Below are 27,180 nucleotides of genomic sequence, written 5' to 3' on the forward strand. Positions count from 1 at the left end.
GGGCTCTAACCCATGGTGTGAAGTCAATGCCAGGAATATTTTGACAGCTCTCAATCTAAGTATATGGCGCCACCGTTTAATATTTTACCCCTTTGCACATTTCTTCAACATTCTGCAGTAGTTTTCTATCCATGCAAAGGCTATAGGTAATACACCAATTATATATATTTTTAGAGAGCACACGCATTCAGGTTCACATTATGCTACTTTTGCCTCCCATTCTCCCAGCTTCTACTTTAAATAAAGTCACTGTCCACTCAGTGGGTGCTGAAATAAAGGTCACAGAATTTAGCGGATGAAGCTTGAATACAAAGAAAGCACACGAAAGGTTTTGAGGAAACCCATTGATCATGCTTCACTTCAGAGAATGCTATTTGTTCTCACGGTAAATGCCAAAAAGCTCAATGCTCCGAGTGGGAAGAGTTAGCACTATAAAGGATGGAATGGTCTTAAAAGTAGTGCCAGTGCACACCTCCAAACGCTCTGGCGTGCTGAGCGAGCTCAATCAAGTGCACATAGAAGAGGACCTCCCCTCTCCTCCGTTGCTGGGAGTGACAGGACGCTTGCTGCTCAAGCAACAAGTTTAGCGTTGATAGCTAAGCTCTAATTTACCTAGCTAGCTTCGTCTTCATTTATTTTAGCACCACAAGCAAATAAGCAAAAATGGAGATACCGATGGATCCCTTGTTTCTTGCATGGACCTACTTTAGAAGACGGAAGTTCCAACCATGTTCCAGTATTTGTTCGAAGATATTGGAGGACAGTCCATACGACCAGGTAATTAAAAAGCTAAACTTGCTAGCTAGCTAGCCAGCTCCAGGCATTAATTCAATTTAGCTAGCAGTAGCAAGCTAATGTTGATAGCATGCTTGCAAAATCATCTTTGACATTTTCTGAATCATTGCCTCTTCGTTATCGTCTTACCATTGCCAGAGATGCTCTGCCATTGCTTGCTAGCTATCTGTTGTTTTGCTAGCACATTGTTAGCTAGCTAGCTAGTATTGGTTGCTAGAAAAAAACTACTTGTTAACTAGCTAGCTAGCCTAGCTATCATATCTGGCAAGTTTAGACCTTAGTTATAATAATAATAATATAATATGCCATTTCGCAGACGCTTTTATCCAAAGCGACTTACAGTCATGCGTGCATACATTTTTGTGTATGGGTGGTCCCGGGAATCGAACCCACTACCTTGGCGTTACAAGCGCCGTGCTCTACCAGCTGAGCTACAGAGGACCACTGCTGTTGTTCCCCCTGCTGTCAGTTTCATCTCAATTTTAATTAATCTTAGCTACTCTTAGCTCCCTTTTTCTTGACATTTTATTTCTATAATGTATGTATCAAATCTGTATTCACCTCTGCTCTCATAATTTCACTCACTGCTGTCTTAAAAGGAACCTGACTCCTCATCATATATCTCAGAGGTAACCTCTAACTGCTGTGCTCCTTTTTTTTCTGTCTCTCGACATGCTGATTCTAATCTGGCATGTTGAAAAACCAATAGAATGGATAGCTAAATGAATGAAATATCTGTAGTACATCTGTACTGGAGTTCCCTACCTTGTAACATCAAAGTAAACATAATCTTCACACTGTAAAATAAAATCTGACTCACTGTAAATATTCCTTCTAATCACATAGCTAGCTGTTTCTTCTTTGACAGGCTGCATGGAGTCTGAAGACCCGTGCTCTGACAGAGATGGTGTACATTGATGAGGTGGAGGTGGACCAGGAGGGGATCGCTGAGATGTTGCTGGATGAAAGCTCCATCGCTCAGGTTGCTCGTAAGTCTAAACTCTGAACTGTCCCAGAGGGCCAATAGTTTTTCCTGGTCAGGCTAAATGGTCAGGAAAAACTCCTGACCATACCCACAGAACATCCTACTGAGCCTACCAGATCAGTAAATCTCAAAGTCTGTCTCAATCACAATAATATATTACCATTCTGATCTGGTCAAATCTGTCCAATATGTTCTCAGCTCTTTGAGTGAACAGTAATGAAGCTTTCTTTCAGGCATTGGGACATCACTGAGGCTTACTGAAACAAGCCATGGAGGTGGACCTACTCCAGCCATCAGGTATGTGACATTTTAGAATTCACAGCTATCTTGTATGTGTTAGGTAAGTATCCCAAGGCATTTCCCCTACTGAAATTGTGTAATTACTGTAACAATGTTTATGACATTGAGTCGTGGGGAGCATTATGTACCTTGAAAAGCATCAGATTAGTTCTGAATCTGAACTGAGCTTTTTTGTCCTGAATCTAGGCCCATGACCCAATCAGGACGTCCTATCACAGGGTTTGTGAGGCCCAGTACTCAGTCTGGCAGACCAGGGACGATGGAACAAGCCATCAGGACCCCTCGCACGGCACACACTGCCCGTCCTGTTACTAGTGCGTCTGGGAGATTTGTCCGGCTGGGAACAGCCTCCATGTTGACCAATCCTGAGGGGCCATTTATAAACTTATCCAGACTCAATTTAGCTAAATATGCCCAGAAGCCCAATTTATCCAAGGTAAGAGTATTTTAATGAATGTAAGGCAATGAACATGGTCTCTCCAAAAATATTTTTGTCATTGTACTTGTATTTATTTGGGTTATTCGAGTTCAATACATGTTATGACCATTCCTTTTCTTTTTTATCTTCCATCATGAAAATGATGTTAAAAATGTGTTACCAAGACAGATACACACTGAGTATACAAAACATTAGGAACACCTGCTCTTTCCATGACAAATCAAATCAAATTTTAGTTGCCACATGCGCCAAATACAACAGGTGTAGACCTTACTGTGAAATGCTTACTTACAAGCCCTTAACCAACAATGCAGTTTTAAGAAAGAAAAAAAAAGTGTTAAGTAAAAAATAGATAAGTAAGAAAATAATAAAAGCAAATAATTAAAGAGCAGCAAATAGTCCGGGTAGCCATGAATAGCTGTTCAGGAGTCTTATGGCTTGGGGGTAAAAGCTGTTAAGAAGCCTTTTGGACCTAGACTTGGCGCTCCGGTACCGCTTGCCGTGCGGTAGCAGAGAGAACAGTCTATGACTAGGGTGGCTGGAGTCTTTGACAATTTTTAGGGCTTTCCTCTGACACTGCCTGGTATAGAGGTCCTGGATGGCAGGAAGCTTGGCCCCAGTGATGTACTGGGCCGTACGCACTACCCTCTGTAGTGCCTTGCGGTCGGAGGCAGAGCAGTTGCCATACCAAGCGGTGATGCAACCAGTTAGGATGCTCTTGAACTTTTTGAGGATCTGAGGACCCATGCCAAATCTTTTCAGTCTCCTGAGGGGGAATAGGCTTTCTCGTGTCTTCTTCACGACTGTCTTGGTGTGTTTGGACCATGATAGTTTGTTGGTGATGTGGACACCAAGGAACTTGAAGCTCTCAACCTGTTCCACTACAGCCCGTCGATGAGAATGGGGGCGTGCTCAGTCCTCTTTTTTTTCCTGTAAAATCTCAAAATCAAGACAAAATCTCCTTTGTCTTGATCACGTTGAGGGAGAGGTTGTTATCCTGGCACCACACGGCCAGGTCTCTGACCTCCTCCCTATAGGCTGTCTCATCGTTGTCGGTGATCAGGCCTACCACTGTTGTGTCGTCGGCAAACTTAATGATGGTGTTATAGTCGTGCCTGGCCATGCAGTCATGGGTGAACAGGGAGTACCCCTGAGGGGCCCCCGTGTTGAGGATCAGCGTGGCAGATGTGTTGTTACCTACCCTTACCACCTGGGGGCGGCCCATCAGGAAGTCCAGGATCCAGTTGCAGAGGGAGGTGTTTAGTCCCAGGATCCTTAGCTTAGTGATGAGCTTTTAGGGCACTATGGTGTTGAACGCTGAGCTGTAGTCAATGAAGAGCATTCTCACGTAGGTGTTCCTCTTGTCCAGGTGGGAAAGGGCAGTGTGGAGTGCAATAGAGATTGCATCATCTGTGGATCTGTTGGGGCGGTATGCAAATTGGAGTGGGTCTAGGGTTTCTGGGATAATGGTGTTGATGTGAGCCATGACCAGCCTTTCAAAGCACTTCATGGCAACAGACGTGAGTGCTACGGGTCGGTAGTCATTTAGGCAGGTTGAAAATGTCAGTGAAGACACTTGCCAGTTGGTCAGAGCATGCTCGGAGTACAAATCCATCTGGCCCTGCGGCCTTGTGAATGTTGACCTGCTTAAAAGTCTTACGGAGAGCGTGATCACATAGTCATCCGGAATAGCTGATGCTCTCATGCATGCTTCAGTCTTGCTTGCCTCGAAGCGAGCATAGAAGTGATTTAGCTCGTCTGGTAGGCTTGTGTCACTGGGCAGCTCACGGCTGTGCTGCCCTTTGTAGTCTGTAATAGTTTTCAAGCCCTACCACATCCGATGAGCGTCTGAGCCGGTGTAGTACGATTCAGTCTTAGTCCTGTATTGACTCTTTGCCTGTTTGATGGTTCGTCGGAGGGCATAGCGGGATTTCTTATAAGCGTCCGGGTTAGAGTCCCGCTCCTTGAAAGCGGCAGCTCTACCCTTTAGCTCAGTGCGGATGTTGCCTGTAATCCATGGCTTCTGGTTGGGGTATGTATGTACAGTCACTGTGGGGACGACGTCATCGATGCACTTATTGATGAAGCCAGTGACTGATGTGGTGTACTCCTCAATGCTATCGGAAGAATCCCGGAACATATTCCAGTCTGTGCTAGCAAAACAGTCCTGTAGCTTAGCATCTGCGTCATCTGACCACTTCCTTATTAACCGAGTCACTGGTGCTTCCTGCTTTAGTTTTTGTTTATAAGCAGGAATCAGGAGGATAGAGTTATGGTCAGATTTGCCAAATGGAGGGTGAGGGAGAGCTTTGTACGCGTCACTGTGTGTGGAGTAAAGGTGGTCTAGAGTTTTTGTTTTTTTCCTCTGGTTGTACATTTAACATGCTGGTAGAAATGAGGTAGAACGGATTTCAGTTTCCCTGCATTAAAGTCCCCGGCCACTAGGAGTGCTGCCTCTGGATGAGCATTTTCCTGTTTACTTATGGCCTTATACAGCTCATTGAGTGCAATCTTAGTGCCAGCATCGGTTTGTGGTGGTAAATAGACAGCTACAAAAATAATAGATGAAAACTCTGGTAAATAGTGTGGTCTACAGCTTATCATGAGATACTCTACCTCAGGCGAGCAAAACCTTGAGACTTCGTTAGTATTAGATTTTATGCACCAGCTGTTGTTTACAAATATACACAGACCGCCACCCCTTGTCTTACCGGAGTCAGCCGTTCTATCCTGTCGATGTAGTGTATATCCCACCAGCTGTATGTTATCCATGTCGTCGTTCAGCCACGACTCGGTGAAACATAAGATATTACAGTTTTTAATGTCCCGTTGGTAGGATAACCTTAATCTTAGGTCGTCCAATTTATTTTCAAATGATTGAACATTGGCTAATAGGATTGATAGAAGAGGCAGTTTACTCGCTCGCCGTCGGATCCTTACAAGGCACTCCGACCAACGTCCACGATATCTCAGTTTCTTTCTCATGCGAATGACTGGGATTTGGGTCTTGTCGGGTGTCTGTAGACATAGACTGACCAGGTGAATCAAGGTAAAAGCTATGATCCCCTATTGATATCACTTGTTAAATCCACTTCAATCAGTGTAGATGAAGGGGAGGAGACAGGTTAAATAAGCATTTTTAAGCCTCGAGACAGTTGAGACATGAATTGTGTATTTGTGCCATTCAGAGGGTGAATAGGCAAGACAAAATATTTAAGTGTCTTTGAACGGGGTATGTTAGTAGGTGCCAGGTGCACCGGTTTGAGTGTGTCAAAAACTGCAACTCTACTGAGTTTTTCACACTCAACAGTTTCAAGTGTGTATCAAGAATGGTCCACCACCCAAAGGACATCCAGCCAATTTGACACAAATGTGGGAAGTATTGGAGTCAAAATGGGCCAGCATCCCTGTGAAACGCTTTCGACACCTTGTAGAGTCCATGTCCCGAAGCATTGAGGCTGTTCTGAGGGCAAAGTAATATTGTAACTCAATATTAGTGTATATCTTTGGCTTTCCATGTTGTTATTGTTCGTAAGTTTCACTCTAAAGTCATTTGTACCTTTTTTTTGTTTGTGTACAGGCTTTAGACCTGGCTGCTCTGGCCGCTGAGAATGCTCAGTTCAAAGACTGGTGGTGGAAAGTCCAGCTGGGGAAATGCTACTACAGGTAAAGCTTTAGCTAATTACTTAGATCTCATAAAACGGTTATTATACAATGCATACTATACTACCACTACAGTTTTACTACATTGCGACAGTTTTTATTGACAGACTTGGTTTACACCGGGAATCAGAAAAACAGTTCCGATTTGCTCTCAATCATCAGGAGGTGGTGGACACATACCTCTATCTAGCCAAGGTAACATACAACCTACACTGTCCCTAACACATTTTTAACACTGTAAATACTGTGTAACTACAAGTGGAAAACCACTGTGTATACAGTATGGATTAACCATGACACAAGGCTTCTCCATAGCAGATAGCACGTGGTGCGTCACTCAACGATGAGTTGTTTCTATAAGTCCAAATAGGTTTATGGTTTTTACATCGATCTACTACCCTATATTTGTTACAAATTACATAAAAATACTTATTGTTCTGTTTTGCCACTAAAACAGGTGTATCAGCGGCTTGATCAGCCTATAACTGCACTAACCCTCTTCAAGCAAGGTCTGGACCACTTCCCTGGGGAGGTCACTCTCTTAACAGGAATTGCTCGCACGAGGTACGTGACATGATTCCTTTTTTGCTGTTTGTTTGTAAAGCGTTCTCTTGCTTAAAGAAAGCATAGGTTGAAATCGGCATGTCAAATGTGTAATCTGAACTGAGCAGCTTATTGCCTTGGAATTTAGAGCCTAATTGTTTTGCATCTCTAGTAGCTATTGAATAACTCTACTGTCAATTGAGAGAATAGATGCAGGTTGATCAGGAGGTCCAAAATCTGTCTTTAATAATATTTGTTATCTGCGTCTCTCACAGGAGATGAACAACATCACCTCAGCCACAGAGTACTACAAAGACGTCCTGAAGCAGGACAACACTCACGTTGAGGCTATCGCCTCCATAGGCAGCAATCACTTCTACACGGACCAGCCTGAGATCGCCCGGCGCTTCTACAGGTTAGTCACACACACACCACTCCCTTTAATTCCCTCATCTTGAATGAAGTTGAAGGATGGGACTAATAACAATTAACAACAACTAATAACAACAGGATAACTAATGGAAAGCATACTGTGTCCATAATAACTATATAGGTTATAGGTTGAGAGCTTTTGTGAAAGAGCACAGTTAGAAAGATATGGCATATAGAAGCAAACCGGATGGACATCATGAAAAATTATTGGAGGGGTTGAGGGTAGAGGAAGTTCAGGAGTAAAAACTAACAAAATAGAATTATTGTAAAATTCACTGTGTCCATAAAATGTATTGTGATGTCACGAGAGGCTGTGTCCTGGAGGGACGTTACATCCCCCTGAGGTGGCTGCAAACCCAGACAGCTATGGCTCCATCTGCTGGTATGGTCGGGAACTCCAACCCTCTGTGGCCAATCTTCCCACGCAGCTGAAACCAAGCAGGGGCTGATAGGCTGGAGTTGTTTTGGAAGGGGAGAGACGGTCTGGAAGGTGGGCTGGGGGAAGAAGAGAATTGTGTTATAATTTTGTTAGTTGCCGAAGACCTTTAATAAAAATCCTTGTTTTGGTTGAACCTGGACTCCTTGCACTACTTGAGCAATCCCGCTGAAAGCTGTGTAGCCTCTCGTGGCATCACAGATGGTGGAGAATACGGGCACGCTCAAGCGTTAATAGTGCATGTCAGAGGAGGATACCGAAGGTTTGATCACCCAGTTTTCCAAGTTGGCCGTAGGCTCCCCGCCGACTGAAATGGAGGACATATTGAAAGCCCTTGTTGCTGGCCAGCAAGCCCAGATGCAAGTACACGTGGCTCTCTTGGAGGAGCAAAAGAAAGCCAACCTTCTGAAGGCAGAGGAATTGCAGTTGCAGAGACAGAGGGTGGTCCAAAATACCCGCCCAATAAAGGCAAGTGACTTTATATCTAAGATGGGAGCTACCGATGACATTGAGGCATACCTGCATGCATTTGAGGCCACGGCCACTAGGGAAGCCTGGCCCAAGCAACAGTGGGTTGGTCTGTTAGCCCCCTTTCTAACCGGGGAATCGCTGAATGCTGTCCGGGACCTGGGCCCTGACCAGGTTACTGACTATGATGCCCTGAAGTCTGAGATCCTCAGCAGATATGGACTCACAAAGTTTGGTATGGCCCAGCGCTTTCACAGTTGGACCTTCCAACCAGACCAACCTCCTCGGGCGCAGATGCATGAACTTGTCCGAATCGCAAGGAAATGGCTGGATCCGCAGAGGAATACAGCAGCGGCGGTGGTGGAGGCCGTTGTGGTGGATCGTTACCTACGCGCCCTGCCTTATGAGGCAAAACGGTTCATCAGTCAACAGGCCTTGACCACGGCTGATCTGACCGTGGAAGCTGTGGAAAAGTACCAGGCCACAGCGGAGATGCTGAATGCTTCCCGAAAAGACCCCCAGGAGTGCGGCCCCACCACAAATGGGAAGGACCCGTCCAAAGGACCCCAAGGTCTCGAACCCAGCCACGTCAGGACTTATCCCGGCTCCAGGGGGAGCCAGAAACCAGGCGGGTCCAAGAAGAGTACACCAGGAGGGGGAAACTCGACAGTGTTACCGGTGTGGGGAGATGGGACATATCTCCTGGCAGTGTGGGAAACCAGCCGATGAACCTATGCCCACTGCGGAGTCCTCCAGCTCAGCACCCACACACCGTGTTGCCTCGCTCTTGGGAGTCGTAGATGGCGGCCCAGATCGACCCCCCACCTGCCCGGTAACTGTGAATCACCATGATGTGGAGGCCTTACTGGATTCTGGTAGCCGGGCCACCCTGGTGCGTAAGGATTTGGTGGGCCCAACGTGTCTGACCCCGGGAAAGTCCTCCCAGTTTCCTGTGTCCATGGGGACACCAGAGAATACCCATTACTGAACTTACAATGACCAGCACACGGGGAACCATATACACGACGGCGGGGGTGGTTGATTCCCTCCCCGTCCCTGTCCTAATTGGACGAGACTGCCCAGCCTTTTACCCACTCTGGAGAGAGTCTCAGGAGAGGATAACCCGAGTACCTCGGAAACGGAGAGGCAAGACTCATCCTGGGAAGGCTCCGGTGCAATCCTCCGAGTTACTCACTCCCGCCCGGGCTCTGATAGGGATGGCAGGTGCCCAGACCGACACAGAGACGGAGCTACAGAATCTGGACAAAGAACTGTCTGGTCTGAAGGGGACCGCTGAGAGGTATCGTTTGTTAAAGCAACAGTTAGACATGAAGACAGAAGAGTTAGATATCCTCCAGGCTAAACTCCAACAGAGCTCCTTCCATAAGCAACAGGAGGAGCTGGAGAGGCTGCGCAGGACCATCGAGGAGTGTGAGGAGACCCTGCGCAGTAGTAAGGAGGTCCAGAAGAAGGCAGAGGAGAAGTACAAGGTGTTGGAGAACAAGATGAAGAATGCGGAGGCAGAGAGAGAGAAGGAACTGAAAGCTGCTCAACAGAAGCTAAACTCTGCTAAAACCAAGGCTGATGCGTTCAGTAAGAAACTCAAGGAGAGACAACAGGAGGCTGAGTCCCTGGTCCTAGAGGTGGAGGAGTTGAAGAGAGAGCAGGCTGGCAAGCACCACGGCAATGCGGACGCCCTCTCCCGGCGTGATGCCTTCTTCGCTGCCTTTACCCCGACGAGGACGTCGGTCCCGAGGAGGGGGATGTGTGATGTCACGAGAGGCTGTGTCCTGGAGGGACGTTACATCCCCCTGAGGTGGCTGCAAACCCAGACAGCTATGGCTCCATCTGCTGGTATGGTCGGGAACTCCAACCCTCTGTGGCCAATCTTCCCACGCAGCTGAAACCAAGCAGGGGCTGATAGGCTGGAGTTGTTTTGGAAGGGGAGAGACGGTCTGGAAGGTGGGCTGGGGGAAGAAGAGAATTGTGTTATAATTTTGTTAGTTGCCGAAGACCTTTAATAAAAATCCTTGTTTTGGTTGAACCTGGACTCCTTGCACTACTTGAGCAATCCCGCTGAAAGCTGTGTAGCCTCTCGTGGCATCACAGTATATAGTATGTATAAGCTGGAAGTAGAGGCCTAAGCATAGTTGTTCACTAGTTTACTCCAATTAGGGAAGGGGTGGTGGTGTTGGAAAGTAATAAAGGGAAATATATTTTTTTAAAGGATATGTATATGTGTATGTATGTGTATTTATATGAATGTATGTGTATGTATGTGTATTTATATGAATGTATGTGTGTATATATATATTATGTACTATACAGTGGGGAGAACAAGTATTTGATACACTGCCGATTTTGCAGGTTTTCCTACTTACAAAGCATGTAGAGGTCTGTCATTTCTATCATAGGTACACTTCAACTGTGAGAGACGGAATCTAAAACAAAAATCCAGAAAATCACATTGTATGATTTTAAAGTAATTAATTTGCATTTTATTGCATGAAATAAGTATTTGATCACCTACCAACCAGTAAGAATTCCGGCTCTCACAGACATGTTAGTTTTTCTTTAAGAAGCCCTCCTGTTCTCCACTCATTACCTGTATTAACTGCACCTGTTTGAACTCGTTACCTGTATAAAAGACACCTGTCCACACACTCAATCAAACAGACTCCAACCTCTCCACAATGGCCAAGACCAGAGAGCTGTGTAAGGACATCAGGGATAAAATTGTAGACCTGCACAAGGCTGGGATGGGCTACAGGACAATAGGCAAGCAGCTTGGTGAGAAGGCACCAACTGTTGGCACAATTATTAGAAAATTGAAGAAGTTCAAGATGACGGTCAATCACCCTCGGTCTGGGGCTCCATGCAAGATCTCATCTCGTGGGGCATCAATGATCATGAGGAAGGTGAGGGATCAGCCCAGAACTACACGGCAGGACCTGGTCATTGACCTGAAGAGAGCTGGGACCACAGTCTCAAAGAAAACCATTAGTAACACACTACGCCGTCATGGATTAAAACCCTGCAGCGCACGCAAGGTCCCCCTGCTCAAGCCAGCGCATGTCCAGGCCCGTCTGAAGTTTGCCAATGACCATCTGGATGATCCAGAGGAGGAATGGGAGAAGGTCATGTGGTCTGATGAGACAAAAATAGAGCTTTTTGGTCTAAACTCCACTCGCCGTGTTTGGAGGAAGAAGAAGGATGAGTACAACCCCCATCCCAACCGTGAAGCATGGAGGTGGAAACATCATTCTTTGGGGATGCTTTTCTGCAAAGGGGACAGGACGACTGCACCGTATTGAGGGGAGGATGGATGGGGCCATGTATCGCGAGATCTTGGCCAACAACCTCCTTCCCTCAGTAAGACCATTGAAGATGGGTCGTGGCTGGGTCTTCCAGCATGACAATGACCCGAAACACACAGCCAGGGCAACTAAGGAGTGGCTCCGTAAGAAGCATCTCAAGGTCCTGGAGGGCCTAGCCAGTCTTCAGACCTGAACCCAATAGAACATCTTTGGAGGGAGCTGAAAGTCCGTATTGCCCAGTGACAGCCCCGAAACCTGAAGGATCTGGAGAAAGTCTGTATGGAGGAGTGGGCCAAAATGTGTGTGCAAACCTGGTCAAGACCTACAGGAAATGTATGATCTCTGTAATTGCAAACAAAGGTTTCTGTACCAAATATTACGTTTTCTGATGTATCAAATACTTATGTCATGCAATAAAATGCAAAATAATTACTTTAAAATCATACAATGTGATTTTCAGGATTTTTGTTTTAGATTCCGTCTCTCACAGTTGAAGTGTACCTATAATAAAAATTACAGACCTCTACATGCTTTGTAAGTAGGAAAACCTGCAAAATCAGCAGTGTATCAAATACTTGTTCTCCCCACTGTATATATATTTGCGAGAAAAAAAAACATATGGGGGATTGGAAGTGATGCAGACAATTACATTGATGGAAGTTACAATCTATCTGTTATATTAAAGCTGATCTACCACCTAAAAAAAAATATATATATATATATATAAACTAATCTTACTCTGATTATTATGGCTATGCCTTTACGATATTTAAGAATGTTTATCATGTCATTGGATACACATGCCTTGCATCGTTGCATTGATTTTACAGTTGTCTTTTCACTCTAACCTTCCCTTCCTGTAGACGGCTGCTGCAGATGGGAGTATATCATTGCCAGCTGTACAACAACCTTGGACTGTGCTGTTTCTATGCCCAGCAGTATGACATGACCCTCTCCTCCTTCGAGAAGGCTCTGGCCCTGGTGGCCAACGATGAGGAGCAGGCTGACGTCTGGTACAACATTGGACACGTAGCCGTGGTGGGTTAGCGTTAGCTTAGCACACACAGATGTTATTGGTACTGCATGAACGTACTCTACAGCACCCTCTTCTGTATGCCAACTGGTTTCTCTTGGACAGGATCCAAACTCTGGCTGCGTGCTTTGAACATATAGCATGCTATCACTTCTTCACATTTCTGTTTATGCTACGTGCATCTTATGTTTCTCCCCACAGGGAATAGGAGACCTGACTCTAGCATACCAGTGTTTTAAACTGGCCTTGGCCTTCAACAACGACCATGCTGAGGCCTATAATAACCTGGCTGTGCTGGAGCTACGCAAGGGACACATTGAGCAGGTGAATGAACTGGGGTTTCTAGATCTTCAAATATATCATATTGATCAAATGTTTGTTTTGGTTAGAGAATTGAGAGAGTAAAACTGTTATAAATTACAGACTTTCTTTCCAACTGGTGGAAGCTTCTTCCAGGCTTGCTCTTCTAAGGCATTATACCCAGTGGTTATTTTCCATATGGTACAACACATTATGTAAAAAGTATTTAGGAGCATCTACAGTAGTGGACTGCTTCTGATGTTTTGGTATTGAGTCTAATTCAGAATGGTTGTTTTGTTTTGATTTCCTAATTTCTTCACAGTCCAAAGCTTTCCTCCAGACCGCTGCGTCACTCGCCCCTCACATGTATGAACCGCACTTTAACTACTCCACTCTGTCAGACAAGGTAATGAGACACTTCATCAGCACTTTTACTTTAATCTATTTAACTATTGACATGTAGCCTGCACATTCATAGCACTGTTTTAAATTAAAAGGACAGTGGTTATGCCTGGTATAAAATACTGTTTTTAGTTATGAGTGATCATATGAATTGATGTGCTGTTGTCTTCTGCTGTGTCCAGACTGGAGATCTGCAGAGTAGCTATACAGCTGCCCAGAGGTCGGAGGATGCCTTCCCTGAGCATGTAGACACCCAGGAGATCCTGAAACACCTGCGCCAGCACTTTGCTGTGCTGTGAGCTACTGATTGACACACCTGACCTGAAAGTCCAGTCTGCCTGTGCAATATCTCACTTACTCAGTTGTCATAGAGTGCTGCTATTGAACAACAGTGACTGGCCTCCTCATGTTATGGTTAGACATCATCACGATCTACAGACAAATATGATTCTTGCAGGGACACAAAACTGTGGCTAAATGATATCAAAGGCAATCTGGCTTGGGCAACTCACTGCACAGAAATGATTGTAAAACAGTCGTTTACAACTGTTTTATTTGCTCGTTTTTCTTTTCAATGGTTGGTTCACAGGCTTGTAGAATAGTATTTAAGGTACCTTTAAGCACTGATAGTAAATGTACATAGTAAAGTATGAACATGTAATACAAATATTTATAGTAAATGTATTTATACTGCTATATTTTTATAGTGTATTCAGATGTAAACCAGGGATGTATTTTTGTACTACCATTCCTCTTGTCACAATTTGTAGTCTGTCTTGTTTGTAATGAGTAAACAATCAAAAACAATCAAAAATATACAAAACTCATATTAAAACAATTTCTTTCAACAGATACAATCTTATGCTATGTAAAACTTAAATTGACATTTGATTCCAATGCCTATTATTTTGACTGTATGTATTTACTTGAATGAAATAGTATAGGAAATAATGGACATTTTACAGTAATTTCCTTGATTGCATTTCACTTTTACACGTAGCATCATTCCAGGACTTCATGGGATTTATTTTGATGGCCGCACAGTCCTCCATTCCATAGTGGTCATTGGGCTCTCCATCTTCTCAGTACCTTTAAACCAAGTTAAAGGTTACTTTCTAGACATTCTGGTATTATCCTGAATGATAATGGTACAGTGTCACAGACAGTGGAACCATTTCACCAAGAACCGCTTATCATGTTGGTGTACACAAATACATAGAAGATCATACATGATTAAACCTGTATCCAGTCCAATGACTTGTGCAGCTCTTACCCCTGAGTCAGCTCAGTCCCATCAAGCCATGTCCAGGTCCCCTCTGTATCCTCTTCCTCCTTCAGTCCTATCCAGAACCCCACTATCTTTCTCTTTTATAGTGCTCTCAAACCATTACAATGTAAAGGGACCTACTCCATGGAGTAGAGCACTTACAGCATTCCACATAGAGACACATTGCATAGAACTGATAGCCATGTTTTAACATGGCCATACAATGGATCATTTAGCTATTTGATTTTGAATTTTAGGACCCCTGTAGGTATGAAAAAATAATAAATGGAAAACAGACAGTCAAAAAATAAATAATAAGGACTAAGGTTTTTAAGTGTCTTTCCTATATCTAGGAGATACAAGAAAGCTCAGGAAATACTGTATATATTTTTTTGGGACACATTTTAAACCCTTTTTTTGTTGGCACAAAACTACTTCCATGAATTATTTTAACCGGTACTGGGTTACTTTCAGACGACACTTGTGGAGAAGACCCTCATGTTCGTGAGAGTCTCCCCTTTCCACAGTGTGGTCATATTAGTTTGTAGGACAAACCGTACCGTTCAGACACTACAGTAATTTTTGTGAGAAGACTGATTTTCGGGATGTCTCCTGGTCTGACAAACAGCGCTGTAGCTCTGCCACTTTCCATCGCAGATGCAGAAGGCTGACATAGGCGGATGCAGTGGATTGAGACTCAGCCCATACAAAAAAACACATCTCTAGTTTAAACAGACGAGTCAATCGACTCCTAAGGATTTACATTCATCAATGTCTGTCCCAAAAGTCTCACCAACTTCAGTGACGCGGGACTGCAATGCCACCTTCTGTTCCTGAAGGCTTTCAACCTGCCTCTGTAACTCCATGCCAGTGCGATGGCACTCCCTAGCTGCCCGCTGGTTCTGTACAGCTTTTGGAGCTCTCGCAACCTGGTCTCAGAGCATTTAGTTTTATTCTGTACCTAAAACTGAGGCACTCCATTTAGTATGATATGTTACATTTGGTATGGTTACATAAGACAGATGGTTACTTAAGGCAAAAATGAAAGGAGGGTGGTTGATCAGGGTGGGTGGATAATGCTAACATCGGTTGCAAGTTTGAATCTCATTAGCTTTGCAACTACTTAGCATGTTAGCTAACCCTTCTCCTAACCCTAACCTTAACCCTTTTAGCTAAGCCTTCACCTAACCTTAATCCTTTTAGCTAACCCTTCCCCTAACCCTAACGTTAACACTTTAACCTAACTCTGAACTTAACCCTAGCCTAGCGAGTTAGCTACCGTTAGCCACCTAGCCACCTAGCTAGAATTCGTAATATACCATACATTTTGCAAATTCGTAACATTGTACGTTTTGAAAATCCGTAACACATTGTATATTTAGAAAATGTGTAACATATCATATGAATTGTAATTTGTAACATATCATATGAAATGGATGATGGACATCTACAAAATAATACATACCATACGCAACGTAACATATCATACTAAATGGAATGTCTCTGATTTACATACAGAATAGTACGAAATGCTCTGAGACCAGGTTGCAACCTGTCAGGACCTCTGAGTTGCTCCAGCTCACTGCTGATCTGTGTCAAGTTCTGATATAGTGGACTGTACTTCTCACTGACTTTGCTGTCTGCGGGGACCAAAGAGAGACCTAACATCACTAGAGGAAGAGGACAGAACATTTTTCAATTAATTATTTAAATGAGAGGGAAATGATAAAGGACACTACTCACATTGGACCCTCAGACCAATGTCAACGGCCAGTAGAAGAGCACTGAGCATGCCCAGATCCATTGCAACCAATCAGTAGAATCGAGAACTCAGCCCATCTCTCACCATGAACATGGACACTGGACAAGGGACAATTTTATTAATACCACAATAATGTTTGGGTTCATCGATGGGATTTTAGTGACATCTTTGTATTCAGAATTTAATACTCAAATCTACAATCTGCCAAAAGCTCCTGGATAGATTTTTTTATAGGAGAGCAGATATTCTCTTGCTTTTCCCAAAATGTCACGTTCTCCTTAAGTTACCTTGTTGTTGGTCTTGTCTGTTATAGAGAGGATGTCCATCTGTGCTGAAATCATCCTGACATATCAGCACATTGTACGTTCCCTTGAATCCCTTCAACACATTTTCTGATACGTCAGAATTCTCCATTGACTTGTCTGTCTGCTATCTGCCAATATTGAACTAAAACAACTGTTTACTCGTTCTCTCTGCCTGTGGAGGATTTGTTTAGTCATTGCCCTATGTCAATGCTTCATGTGAATACTGTGAAGCCGTTGGTGGTTTGAGTGGAGGGAGGTGTGTGTGTGTGTGTTTGTGTGTGTGTGTGCCCAAGGATTACAGGATACCTTCCAATAACAAAAATATCCTCAAACAACCAGTGATAAAGCAAATAATTGCCCATATTGGGAACTCACATCTTCTGAGGATAACACAGTGCCACCGACGCGGCCCACTACCAAGGACTGTGGGCTCTCCTTCTCCATGGCCTACGTGAGTAAGACATTTAAGCATGTTAACCCTCGCAAGGCTGCCGGCCCAGACGGCATTCCAAGCCGCGTCCTCAGAGCATGCGCAGACCAGCTGGCTGGTGTGTTTACGGACATATTCAATCACTCCCTATCCCAGTCTGCTGTCCCCACATGCTTCAAGATGGCCACCATTGTTCCTGTACCCAAGAAAGCAAAGGTAACTGAACAAAATGACTATCACTCACCTCTGTCATCATGAAGTGCTTTGAGAGACTAGTCAAGGATCATATCACCTCTACCTTACCTGTCACCCTAGACCCACTTCAATTTGCTTACCGCCCCAATAGATCCACAGACGATGCAATCGCCATCACACTGCATACTGCCCTATCCCATCTGGACAAGAGGAATATCTATGTAAGAATGCTGTTCATTGACTATAGCTCAGCATTCAACACCATAGTACCCTCCAAGCTCATCATTAAGCTCGAGGCCCTGGGTCTGAACCCAGCCCTGTGCAACTGGGTCCTGGACTTCCTGATGGGCCGCCCCCAGGTGGTGAAGGTAGGAAACAACATCTCCACTTCGCTGATCCTCAACACTGGGGCCCCACAAGGGCCGTGCTCAGCCCCCTCCTGTACTCCCTGTTCACCCATGACTGCGTGGCCAAGCACGCCTCCAACTCAATCATCAAGTTTGCAGATGACACAACAGTAGTCATAGCTGGCCGCGACCGGGAGACCCATGGGGCGGCGCACAATTGGCCCAGCATCGTCCAGGGTAGGGGAGGGAATGGCCGGCAGGGATGTAGCTCAGTTGGTAGAGCATGGCGTTTCGCCAGGGTTGTGGGTTTGATTCCCACGGGGGGCCAGTATGAAAAAAAATTATGTATGCACTCACTAACTGTAAGTCGCTCTGGATAAGAGCGTCTGCTAAATGACTAAAATGTAAATGTAAATGTAGTAGGCTTGATTACCAACAATGACGAGACAGCCTACAGGGAGGGCTCTGGGAGTGTGGTGCCAGGAAAATAACCTCTCACTCAACGTCAACAAAACAAAGGAGATGATCGTGGACTTCAGGAAACAGCAGAGGGTGCACCCCCCATCCACATCGACAGGACCGCAGTGGAGAAGGTGGAAAGCTTCAAGTTCCTTGGTGTACACATCACTGACAGACTGAAATGGTCCACCCATGCAGACAGTGTGGTGAAGAAGGCTCAGCAGAGCCTGCACCTAAAACCCTCACAAACTTTTACAGATGCACAATTGAGAGCATCCTGTCGGGCTGTATTACCGCCTGGTACGACAACTGCACCGCCCGCAACCACAGGGTTCTCCAGAGGGCGGTGCGGTCTGCCGAACGCATTTCCGGGGGCAAACTACCTGCCCTCCAGGACACCTACAGCACCCGATGTCACAGGAAGGCCAAAAAGATAATCAAGGACATCAACCACCCGAGCCACTGCCTGTTCACCCTGCTATCATCCAGAAGGCGAGGTCAGTACAGGTGCATCAAAGCTGGAACCAAGAGACTGAAAAACAGCTTCTATCTCAAGGCCATCAGATTGTTAAATAGCCATCACTAGCACATTAGAGGCTGCTGCTGCCTATTGAAATCACTGGCCACTTTAATAAATGGAACACTAGTCACTTTAATAATGTTTACATATCTTGCATTACTCATCTCATATGTATATACTGTATTCTATAATATTCTACTGTATCTTAGTCCATGCCGCTCTGTCATTGCTCGTCCATATATGTATATATTCTTAATTCCATTCCTTACTTAGATTTGTGTGTATTGGGTATTTGTTGTGAAATTGTTAGATATTACTTGTTAGATATTACTGCACTGTCGGAGCTAGAAGCACAAGCATTTCGCTACACCCGCAATAACATCTGCTAAACACGTGTATGTGACAAGTAAAATTTGATTTGATTTGATATTGGCGCTGCACGTAAAGAGGCTAAATGACAAGAATTTAAAACCAATTATTTACTTTTGTTATAAACATTTTCATTTAACATGTAGTGTCTTTGCATATAGCAACACTCATGAGACAAATGATTACAACTTTAATTCCTGGGCTGCCTTTGCTTTCATTTCACATATCCATTTCAGTGCATTTCTACATGGGGCATCGTTCCAAGTCTTCATGCGATCCGAAGTCCACGTGGGATGTTTTTTGGAGTAAATGGCTGCACAATCCTCGTTATTCATAGCGTCGTTAGGCTCCCCATCTGCCCAGTACCTTGAACAAAGGTCAAGGTTCATTTTTAGACTACGTAATAGGTAATAAGACAGTAGTAATAGACAATGGTAATGCTAATATTTAGACAATCTGTCTATCTCCATACTTTGCCATAGCAGATAAGTTGAACCTATGTTATTCAGAGTCTATATGGCTCTGATGTTAATTACAGTTTTTCTCAATTGCTAAAACACTAAACCCTATTGTCTGAACCAAATGCTCAGTTGCCTGAACCCACTGATTGAATCAATCACTCTTTTGGCAAAACCATAAGCACTTTTCACCTGTTTAGACATAACTTGCCAACACATTTTCATTGTGATGCACCCGTGCTGCATAATGGTGAGCACAGGTGACAAAAGTCAAACACAATTAGAGCACAGGTGTCACCACTTGAACACAACAACTCAAAATTGATCACACTTGTGGCTAATGATGTGAGGGAACATATACAGTAAGCCAGTTCAGAGAGCACTGGTTTGTGAGGCCCTACAATGGATAGAAATCTGAGAGGAAGAGTTCGGTGTGAGAGGAGGTCGAGGTGGTCAGCGAAGACAAAGAACAGTAATATCTGATGAAATCAGAGCTACTGTGATTGACCATGTTCTTGTCCATGGTATGAGCATGAGGGAGGCTGGACAAAGGGTACAACCAAACATCAGTAGATTCACTGTGTCCACCATAATCCGAAGATTTAGAGAAGAGAACAGGTAATTACCTTTTTTTGACATTATAGTACAGTATGTAAATGTTGACAGCAATTACTGTATGACATACTATATACTGTACCACAGTATACTGTAAGTAAATATATGTTTCAGTACATCACTGTACCAATGTACTGTAGTATTGTAATGGAGGGTTGGTCTAACTGTTTGTAGGCCTAGTATTCCATGTATATTTTTTTGTAACTCCATGTTCTCTTTTTGTAGAATTGAAAGACTGCCACATGGGGGTGGGAGGACAGGTATGTTCTCCCCACACCAAGAGACCCTAATTGTTGATATGGTCCGTGAGAACAATGCCATTAAACTGAGCGAAATTCAGCAGAAGATCATTGAGGACCATTTACATTTTGAGGGTATCAACAGTGTCAGCCTCTCTACTGTTGATCGTGTCCTCAAGCGCAACAGACTGCGCATGAAACAGCTATACAGAGTGCCCTTTGATCGCAACTCAGACAGAGTCAAAGAGCAAAGATTCCAGTATGTACAGGTTGGCATATATCCAGACACATTCAATGTTGATTACTCTAAGTAGTGATTTACTGTAGTGGCCTAAATCACTTTTTCCGTATCACTTACAAAACTATATCTATTTCTACAGAGGGTTTTTCAACTGGATGCAATGGAAAAACCCCATCAATACATCTACATGGATGAAGCTGGGTTTAATCTCACCAAAAGGAGAAGGAGAGGCCGTAATGTGATTGGCCATCGGGCCATTGTTGGTGTTCCTGGGCAGCGTGGTGGCAATGTCACATTATGTGCTGCCATCAGCAATCATGGGGTTGTCCACCATCATGCCAACCTGGGGCCCTACAACACTCACCAGCTCCTCATTTTCCTCAATCACATGCGAGATGCTTTGTTAGGGCAGCAGGATGAGCATCCCATCTATGTTGTTGTTTGGGACAATGTGAGTTTTCACAGAGCCCTCCAGGTTAGAGAGTGGTACAATATGAACCAAGGTTTTATCAATCTTTGCCTTCCACCGTACTCCCCTTTCCTAAACCCCATTGAGGAATTCTTCTCCTCATGGCGGTGGAAGGTATATGAACGCCAACCTTACACCAGGGTAAATCTCCTGCAAGCCATGGGACTTGCCTGTGGTGACATAGGTGTGGAGGCATGCCAAGCCTGGATACGGCATGCCAGGGGTTTTTTCCCCCGTTGCCTGGCCAGACAAAATGTGGCCTGTGATGTGGATGAAGTCCTGTGGCCTGACCCAGTACGGAGACATGATGCTGTGGCTGAGTAATGGTAAATGCTTGAGTAAGTGCTAAATGCACAGTTTTTTTTTGTTTTGCAACATGCATTTAGCCTACAGTGAACAATAAACATTTATTTCTCCAGCTTCATGTCCTGAGCATTGTGTTTTCTATTTTTCTACGTAGTGTTTAGTGACTGTTCAGTAGTGTTTTTTATTTTGATTGACTTGGGGCACGATTTGACAACATAGTTCAGTTTTGAGCACAGATTGAACTGTTTTGAGGTGAAAGTTTGGTTTTGCAAGAAGAGTCTGAGGTTTTGTGAATGTAGCTTGAAAATTGGGTTTTGTGTTCACAGTTAAGAGAAAAGGAGAGCAGCTTTCAAGAAATGTGTCTTAGCAATCGAGAAAAACTGTAATAGGTAATAGGACAGTAGTAATAGTCAATGGTAATACTAGCTACATAACAAACCAATTCCAATAACTTGTGCAGCTCTTACCCCTGAGTCAGCTCAGTCCCATCAAGCCATGTCCAGGTCCCCTCTGTATCCTCTTCCTCCTTCAGTCCTATCCAGAACCCTGTTAGGTGCCAGGATCCTGAGCTGTATCTTAATGCTTGTATTGCCTTATTGATAAACTCCTGAGCAGACACAGACACATACAGAGAGAGAGAGAGAGAGAGAGAGAGAGAGAGAGAGAGAGAGAGAGAGAGAGAGAGAGAGAGAGAGAGAGAGAGAGAGAGAGAGAGAGAGAGAGAGAGAAAGAGGTCAAACCTTTACCGTGTAAAGGGGCCTACTCCATGGACTGGGGCATTTACATAATTACATTTAGACACACATTCCATAGAACTGATGAGAACGCTAGAACGTTCTACTCATTCTATGCTAACATGGTATGTACCGTATATATTCTTTAACCCAGTGTGGAAGTTACACCATGTGGAATATATCCAAATAATTTACCTGCTTCTCTTCACTATCTATTTTTGCCAGGTCAGCTCCTTGTTTAATGCAGTTATCTCTGCTTCTGTCCCACGTTTTCAGAGGAATGGAGTCAGACAAGGGAAAGTAGTAACACACTGAGTTTAGCAGTTCCCATCCTGGCAAACAACGGCCACAGCTTTCCACTGTTACAAAATGAAATGGAAACAGTCATTGAAACATTACTGTTGCTGTAACATCTGACAAATGAAGGCCCCCATATAAGCATACATTGCTGTTTCAAATCTCCAGAGTGGGATTTCTCAAAGCGATTATTTTGATATAAACATCTACTAAGAATACATTAATAAATTAATCAATGTCGCTTCTAGATACAACACAGCATAGGCTACAAAAGACTGAGTCCCAAAAGTCTCACCAACTTCAGTGACACGGGACTGCAATGCCACCTTCTGTTCCTGAAGGCTTTCAACCTGCCTCTGTAACTCCATGCCAGTGTGTTTGGCACTCTCTAGCTGCCCGCTGGTTTTGTACACATTTTGGAGCTCTCTCTGTAACACTGTCAAGGCCTCCTCTTTGGCGTGGATCATATTACGGTGGGTAGCTCTGAGTTGCTCCAGCTCACTGCTGATCTGTGTCAAGTTCTGATATAGTGGACTGTACTTCTCACTGACTTTGCTGTCTGTGGGGCCCAAAGAGAGACCTAACATCACTAGAGGAAGAGGACAGAACATTTTTCAATTAATTATTTAAATGAGAGGGAAATGATAAAGGACACTACTCACATTGGACCCCCAGACCAATGTCAACGGCCAGTAGAAGAGCACTGAGCATGCCCAGACTCACTGCAACCAATCGGTAGAATCGAGAACTCAGCCCATCTCTCACCATGAACATGGACACTGGACAAGAGACAATTTTATCAAGTATTACCGCAATAATATTTGGGTTCATCCACGAGATTTTAGTGACATCCCTGTATTCAGAATTTCAGACTCAAATCTACAATCTGTCAAAAGCTCCTGGATTTATATTTTATAGGAGTGCAGATATTCTCTTGCTTTTCCCAAAAAGGTCACTGTACCTTGTTGTTGGTCTTGTCTGTTATAGAGAGGATGTCCATCTGTGCTGAAATCATCCTGACATATCAGCTCATTGTACGTTCCCTTGAATCCCTTCAACACATTTTCTGATATGTCAGAATTCTCCATTGACTTGTCTGTCTGCTATCTGCCAATATTGAACTAAAACAACTGTTTACTCGTTCTCTCTGCCTGTGGAGGATTTGTTTAGTCATTGCCCTATGTCAATGCTTCATGTGAATACTGTGAAGCCATTGGTAGTTTGAGTGGAGGAAGGAGTGTTTGTGTGGGTGGCAAAATTTAGTTTTTCCTATTGATTGAGATCACAGTTTGTTATGCTAGTGTCTGGAACCAAGACAACACCTCAGAATGCAGTTAATCTTGATCCTTCTTTACAGTTTTTTTTTCGATTGCTAACCAGCATTGTTCAATACTGCGGATACATGTGCAAAACTCTAAATACAGTTATTAAAACAACATGCAACTTGGCAATGCACATCCTACATGTCTCAAAAGCAAATCTTTCTACCAAATGAAAGCTAACAGTCTCTCACGACATGCACACTTTGTCATTCATAGTATCATGACCTACAAAACTCTAAAAACAGCTACCACTTGAAAATGGGTCAATTTGTCTTTAATATCATATTTTTTTAGATGAAGCAACAGTCATTTTTACAAAAGAAGAGTGGCAAACCTGTACTGTATAGAATGTCCTGCAATATATGTAAAGAAATAAAGCAGAAAGGCTGCAATATGCTTCAATACAATTTACTGTATTTCTGCAAATTACTGTATTTTGCTTTTTGCAGAGTAATTCCAAAATCCACACAAATAAATAATTCCAGTACTGTTAAACAAACATAAAGTGTATACACACTATGAATATGCATAGCATATTGTCCAAATGAAACAGATATATAACAATGCTAGTCAACCCTGTCTGCTGCATTGGGCCACAAGTTCTCATCCACATCACAACGTATGGCCTCTCGTGCAGTACACCTGGGAAATAATCTCTTTGCATGCCTGATCCATCCCTGGCAATCTTCTGCAGCGATATCCAGGCATCCTGCATTCATTGCATCCAAGAGTGACATTTGATCATGTGGATGGTGGTCATAAACTTTCCACCTCCATGAGGAAAATAATGATTTTATGGGGTTGAGGAAGGGAGAGTAAGGGGGGAGGAAAATTGACACCATCCCAGGATGGGCTGCAAACCACTCTGTGACAGTATGGGAGTGGTGAAAGGCCACATTGTCCCATACAATCACCCAGGTTTCCATATTTCTTCTGACTTGCCCTCTTTCTTCAGCTGGTGTGACGTCACGAGAGGCTACACAGCTTTCAGCGGGATTGCTCAAGTAGTGCAAGGAGACAAGGTTCAAACAAAACAAGGATTTTATTATAGGTCTTGGGAAATTAACGAAAATATAACAAAATTCTGTTCTCTTGTGGCTCTTTAAGGGTTAACAGTTCAGGGATGTCTCTTCCACATCCAAAATCATAATTCTCACTCGCTCAGATAACTTTTCCCCAGCCTTACTGTAGTCCACGTTGCAGCTAGTGGCCAACCCAGCAAAAAGTCCTTCCAAATGTCTCTCACGTATTTCCACAGGTGCATATATCCAAAGGTGAGTATTTCCCAAAGGTAAGTATCTCCAAATCCTTATATTCCTCATGGAAGTGGACGTGCAGCACTCTTGTCCTCCAGAGAGCCCAGGTTGGAGACTGTGTTTCTTCACAACCCACACACTCACCCTCAGTGTGTCTCTTCCCTTCAACAAACCTTCAGCTCATCAGCTCCTGATTTGTTTCAGCTGCGTGGGAAGCTTGGCCATAGAGGGGTGGAGTTCCCGACCATACCAGCAGATGGAGCCATAGCTGTCTGGGTTTGCAGCCATCTCAGGGGGATGTAACGTCCCTCCAGGACACAGCCTCTCGTGACATCACACATCCCCCTCCTCGGGACCGACGTCCTCGTCGGGGTAAAGGCAGCGAAGAAGGCATCACGCCGGGAGAGGGCATCCGCATTGCCGTGGTGCTTGCCAGCCCTCGGCTGTTTCCACTCCATCCAGTGAGTTGGTGCTGTGTTGTACAGTGCCGGTCTCCGGGGTCTCTCGGCTCTCACTCTCCTCTGTCTCGGCGAAGGACGCCAGCATGGAGCTGCTAGCACGATTCCTGTGACTGCTCTGCTGGGCCTCCCATACTGGCCTGTGAGAGGGGGAAGCTCTTGGGTGCCTGGGACGTCTTCTCCCTTCCCAAACCTTCGGTATCCTCCTCTGACATGCACTATTAACGCTTGAGCGTGCCTGTATTCTCCACCATCTGTGACGTCACGAGAGGCTACACAGCTTTCAGCGGGATTGCTCAAGTAGTGCAAGGAGACAAGGTTCAAACAAAACAAGGATTTTATTATAGGTCTTGGGAAATTAACGAAAATATAACAAAATTCTGTTCTCTTGTGGCTCTTTAAGGGTTAACAGTTCAGGGATGTCTCTTCCACATCCAAAATCATAATTCTCACTCGCTCAGATAACTTTTCCCCAGCCTTACTGTAGTCCACGTTGCAGCTAGTGGCCAACCCAGCAAAAAGTCCTTCCAAATGTCTCTCACGTATTTCCACAGGTGCATATATCCAAAGGTGAGTATTTCCCAAAGGTAAGTATCTCCAAATCCTTATATTCCTCATGGAAGTGGACGTGCAGCACTCTTGTCCTCCAGAGAGCCCAGGTTGGAGACTGTGTTTCTTCACAACCCACACACTCACCCTCAGTGTGTCTCTTCCCTTCAACAAACCTTCAGCTCATCAGCTCCTGATTTGTTTCAGCTGCGTGGGAAGCTTGGCCATAGAGGGGTGGAGTTCCCGACCATACCAGCAGATGGAGCCATAGCTGTCTGGGTTTGCAGCCATCTCAGGGGGATGTAACGTCCCTCCAGGACACAGCCTCTCGTGACATCACACTGGCAAAAGCCTTCCATAGAGGTCATCCATTAATGAAATGTGGCGCTCTGTGTTGTATGGCCCAATTAGTAGTTTATGTAACAGCAATCCTTCAGAGGATATTGCGGCACACATTGTGATGTTGGCACCCCTCTGGCCCGGGACATTCACTGTTGCTCTTTTCCCAATCACATTCCTTCCACATCGGCGTGTTTTGGCCATGTTAAAACCAGCCTCATCCACAAAGACGAACATGTGGGGTTTTGGCCTGGCTTCAAGCCCCATGACTCTAAAATATTGTAAATCCACAGGGCAACATAACAGTTATTCTATAACAGTCGTTTACATTACAGTATACTGTAACTGCTGTGTGTGCCGTGCTCTGGTGATTGTTGTGATTACACTTTCAACATTTTGAAATGTATTATTGTCTGCCAACACTCTCTCTTGAATTTCTCTGAGTTTTATGGCATTGTTGCTAATGACCATGTCAACAATTACAGCTTCCTGCTGAGCAGAGAAAATCCTACCTCTCCCCCCTCCATTTGGTAACCGTTGGCTCCTAAAACAAAAATAAAATCACACACAAGTGGTTCGGAGAGCTTTTGCTCGATTTACTACTCTACAGTAATATTCAGTACAGTTAGATGCCCATGCAGAATGCACATCTTACCTGTTAGTTTGCTGGAAGGTTTTTATAATAGATTACACAGTTGAGCGTTGCAAATTTGGCTGCACTCTGAGACCAGCATCTCGCATTGATAGACCATGATTGACAAAATGATTAATGTTTGTAGCCCTAATCTCATCTGACACTACAACTCTGGGTCTTCCCCTCAGTCGTCTTCCACCACGGATACGTAATCCTCTGCCTCTCCCGGCAACTCTTCCACCTCTGTAAGCCACTACACGATCTTTGGCTGGGTCCATGTTTATGTAAAATATATTCCAAAGATGTCCCCTTTTGTAGAGATGGTAATGACATAAAAATGGAAAACACCTGGGTAGGTCTTCAATTACGTAATGTAGAATGAAAATCAGCAGTGAATAATTAAGAGTTATTATTATTATTTTGTTTTTACTGTAGCTATGTAAAAAAATGCAGTCTAATTCAATTTTCAGTAGCTTTTGAACTTGAGTTTAACAGT

The 27,180-nt window shown here is 44.2% G+C and overlaps 2 protein-coding genes across 5 annotated transcripts; one reads left to right on the forward strand and one right to left on the reverse strand.

Annotated features, from left to right (window-relative positions):
* Positions 1-245: 245 nt before the first annotated feature.
* Positions 246-13,999, forward strand: LOC121544901 (tetratricopeptide repeat protein 8-like). The gene is made up of 12 exons (XM_041855137.2): positions 246-777; positions 1,664-1,784; positions 2,014-2,077; positions 2,267-2,516; positions 6,100-6,185; positions 6,290-6,377; positions 6,640-6,750; positions 7,001-7,140; positions 12,242-12,416; positions 12,613-12,735; positions 13,034-13,117; positions 13,296-13,999. Exons 1-12 carry the CDS (start codon positions 664-666, stop codon positions 13,410-13,412), a joined length of 1,473 nt encoding a protein of 490 aa, XP_041711071.1. The 5' UTR covers positions 246-663; the 3' UTR covers positions 13,413-13,999.
* Positions 13,649-23,290, reverse strand: LOC121544899 (C-type lectin domain family 4 member K). 4 transcript variants are annotated; one of them, XM_041855134.2, is made up of 7 exons: positions 23,088-23,290; positions 22,789-22,905; positions 22,422-22,715; positions 22,025-22,188; positions 21,641-21,702; positions 14,387-14,464; positions 13,649-14,202 (listed from the first exon to the last, which is right to left on the reverse strand). In XM_041855134.2, the coding sequence occupies exons 1-7, from the start codon at positions 23,212-23,214 to the stop codon at positions 14,196-14,198; spliced, it is 849 nt and encodes a 282-aa protein (XP_041711068.1). In that variant the 5' UTR covers positions 23,215-23,290; the 3' UTR covers positions 13,649-14,195. The 4 variants fall into 4 exon arrangements, with proteins under 4 accessions (XP_041711068.1, XP_041711067.1, XP_041711064.1 ...); XM_041855133.2 differs by lacking the exons at positions 13,649-14,202; positions 14,387-14,464 and adding an exon at positions 18,863-19,122 and having other exon boundaries at positions 21,563-21,702; positions 23,088-23,287; XM_041855130.2 differs by lacking the exons at positions 13,649-14,202; positions 14,387-14,464 and adding an exon at positions 18,863-19,133 and having other exon boundaries at positions 21,563-21,702; positions 23,088-23,279.
* Between the last annotated feature and the right edge of the window lie 3,890 nt (positions 23,291-27,180).

This window comes from Coregonus clupeaformis, chromosome 29, assembly GCF_020615455.1.
Source record: "Coregonus clupeaformis isolate EN_2021a chromosome 29, ASM2061545v1, whole genome shotgun sequence".
NCBI lineage: Eukaryota > Metazoa > Chordata > Actinopteri > Salmoniformes > Salmonidae > Coregonus > Coregonus clupeaformis.